This window comes from Micromys minutus, assembly GCF_963924665.1.
Source record: "Micromys minutus genome assembly, chromosome: 11".
NCBI classification, from domain to species: domain Eukaryota; kingdom Metazoa; phylum Chordata; class Mammalia; order Rodentia; family Muridae; genus Micromys; species Micromys minutus.
The window spans coordinates 25,017,402-25,019,501 of NC_137980.1; the positions used below are offsets into that span (position 1 = coordinate 25,017,402).

The following is a 2,100-nucleotide window of genomic DNA, read 5'->3' on the forward strand; positions in this document are numbered from 1 at the left end:
GGTTTACTCTTTTCATTTTATCGTGACCTTCTTAGCAGTTACCGATATAATCTCTTCGAAAAAAGAAACAAGCAACCCTCATAAGCACAGAGACCCAGCTCCCAGTGAGCAGTGGGGGTCACGCAGTGTAAATGAGAAGAGACCCAGTAACAATGAGGGGACGTGAATAATCAAGGCTGGGTCTCCATGGTTGCCAGGGCAGGAGATTCCTAATTATGTTAATAGTTTTTAATAGACTGATTCCCACCAAAAAGCCTTTGTGGAGAGACATCACCTTCTCTGGAGAGAACCACGTTAAGGAACAGCCAGAGTGCCGTTTATTTTCTTAACCACATTTCTGGGGGAACTTCTGGATGGCTTTGTGGTGGACCCCTTTGTGAGGGCTGGCTGGGCCTGCAGGTTTCCATCTCGGGGAGAGACAGGTAGCACTGGACGTGGACGGATAATGAAGATCAGGGGCTGGAGGCTATGACAGCTCTGGCAGCTCATGTATGGGGTCCATGCTAATTTTAGACAGAGGCATTGATGGATCCCAAAATCTCGACCACACATCCCATTAGCCTCTGTCTATGACAGAGGGAGAAGGATGTTTAAAAATGGTGCAAGTGCTGAAAGGGGAAAAAAGAAAAAAAGAGACTGAAAGGGGCAGAGCAGTCAAAAAACCTCAATAAAATATGAAGTCGCTTCAAAAATATTTCCTTGATATGCTGCTATTAAGTTAACCTTTTGGCTGGAAAGTGCGGCGCCAGCTCTTATTTTCCCAGACGCCTGAAACACAAGAGCCAGCTCTGAGAGACCCACAGCACTTAGCATACTTACGGACGGGGATCTGCCTTCACGATGGTTTCCAATCATGTGGCAGTTAATTATTCCACGAGACCCCTTGAAGCAACAACCAAGTAACATTTTACACAATTCCAGGAAGCGCTGTGGAGAGCTTCACATGTATCTAGATGAAATTGGGTGGTGGCGCCCCGTGTGCATGAGGATTGCTCTGATTACTCACAAAGATGCTGGAAGGGCCCCGGCATGAGAGAAGGGCCTCCAAGCCATTTTGTGGCTGTTCACCATGTCTCAGAGTGTGCTGCCTTTCTCAGTTCACCCTGTACTCCAGATCCTACCAGTCATAGAGAATCCAGGTAGATCCCGTTTGTCTTTCCTCCTATTGTGTGGATCAGACTAAAAATCATGGCATGTTGACTATAAATGACCTCTTTGGACAAATCAGAAAGCTGGTGTGAAGCAGCTCACTTCCACTCAGATCTCAGTGTCTTCAGTTTAGGGTTGACAAATTGTGCTGCATGGAGCTTGGAAACAGAGGTTCCCTTGACAGACAAGGAGCACAATTATCACAATATGATGAAGGAGTTTCCGTGAGTGCGTACTGCACCGTTAATTACTGTCCTTTTTCTACAGGCTTCTAATGTGAGGAAAAACACGGAATGACAAGTGTGGGAAAGAGCAAGCACTAAATTACTGTCAGAAAAATAAACGGAGCAGCACAGTGGTGCTCGGTGATTTACGGGGGCAATTAGTCACCACCCCACAGCGCTGCTGAGGATGGCCTGGCAGCAGACACATCAAGCCCACGAGGAGGAAGAGGCTCTGCACTAAGCTGATGACTCTTCAAACAAGAGAGTCCGTGAGCGCATGAGGGTCTGTGTGTTCATTCTGGGCGTCTACCCCTCACACTCCCCACCAGCTTGATAAATAAACAGACTTTTACTGCAGTATTGCGGTTCTGTGTGTTCAACACCTCAGCTGCAGCTTTCTTCTCTCTGGCTGCCCATGCCTTAAGACCCCCTCACTTTCCTGTTGACCTCTGGTATCCATGTGGGTTTTTTCTTGCATCCTTCCGTCCCACTCTACATCTGTTTAGAGCACGGTGCTAAGGAATGAATCCAAAGCCCCTCTGCTGGAATATGATGTGATAAAGGAGCCACAAAACAGTGAAGGAGAAGATAAACTTCCCAGTATTTGCACCTGTGTTCATTACCAGTGCATTGTCTGTGTATATGTAACAACACATTTGTTTACTTTGGGTATAATTAACCAGTGTAGATTTCTTTATAATTATCTACTATCAAAAGAAACCTAGCA

The 2,100-nt window shown here is 46.2% G+C and overlaps 1 protein-coding gene across 1 annotated transcript in view; it reads left to right on the plus strand.

Moving 5' to 3' along the window:
- Positions 1-1,690, plus strand: part of ZNF644 (zinc finger protein 644) — a gene marked incomplete at its 5' end in the record, with an annotated part of 133,432 nt that extends 131,742 nt beyond the window's left edge. Inside the window, one exon of the mRNA XM_080925022.1 lies at positions 1,417-1,690. Coding sequence (XP_080781148.1) covers positions 1,417-1,424 — 8 coding nt within the window. The 3' untranslated portion in view covers positions 1,425-1,690. The remainder of the gene's footprint in view (positions 1-1,416) is intronic.
- Positions 1,691-2,100: the final 410 nt, after the last annotated feature.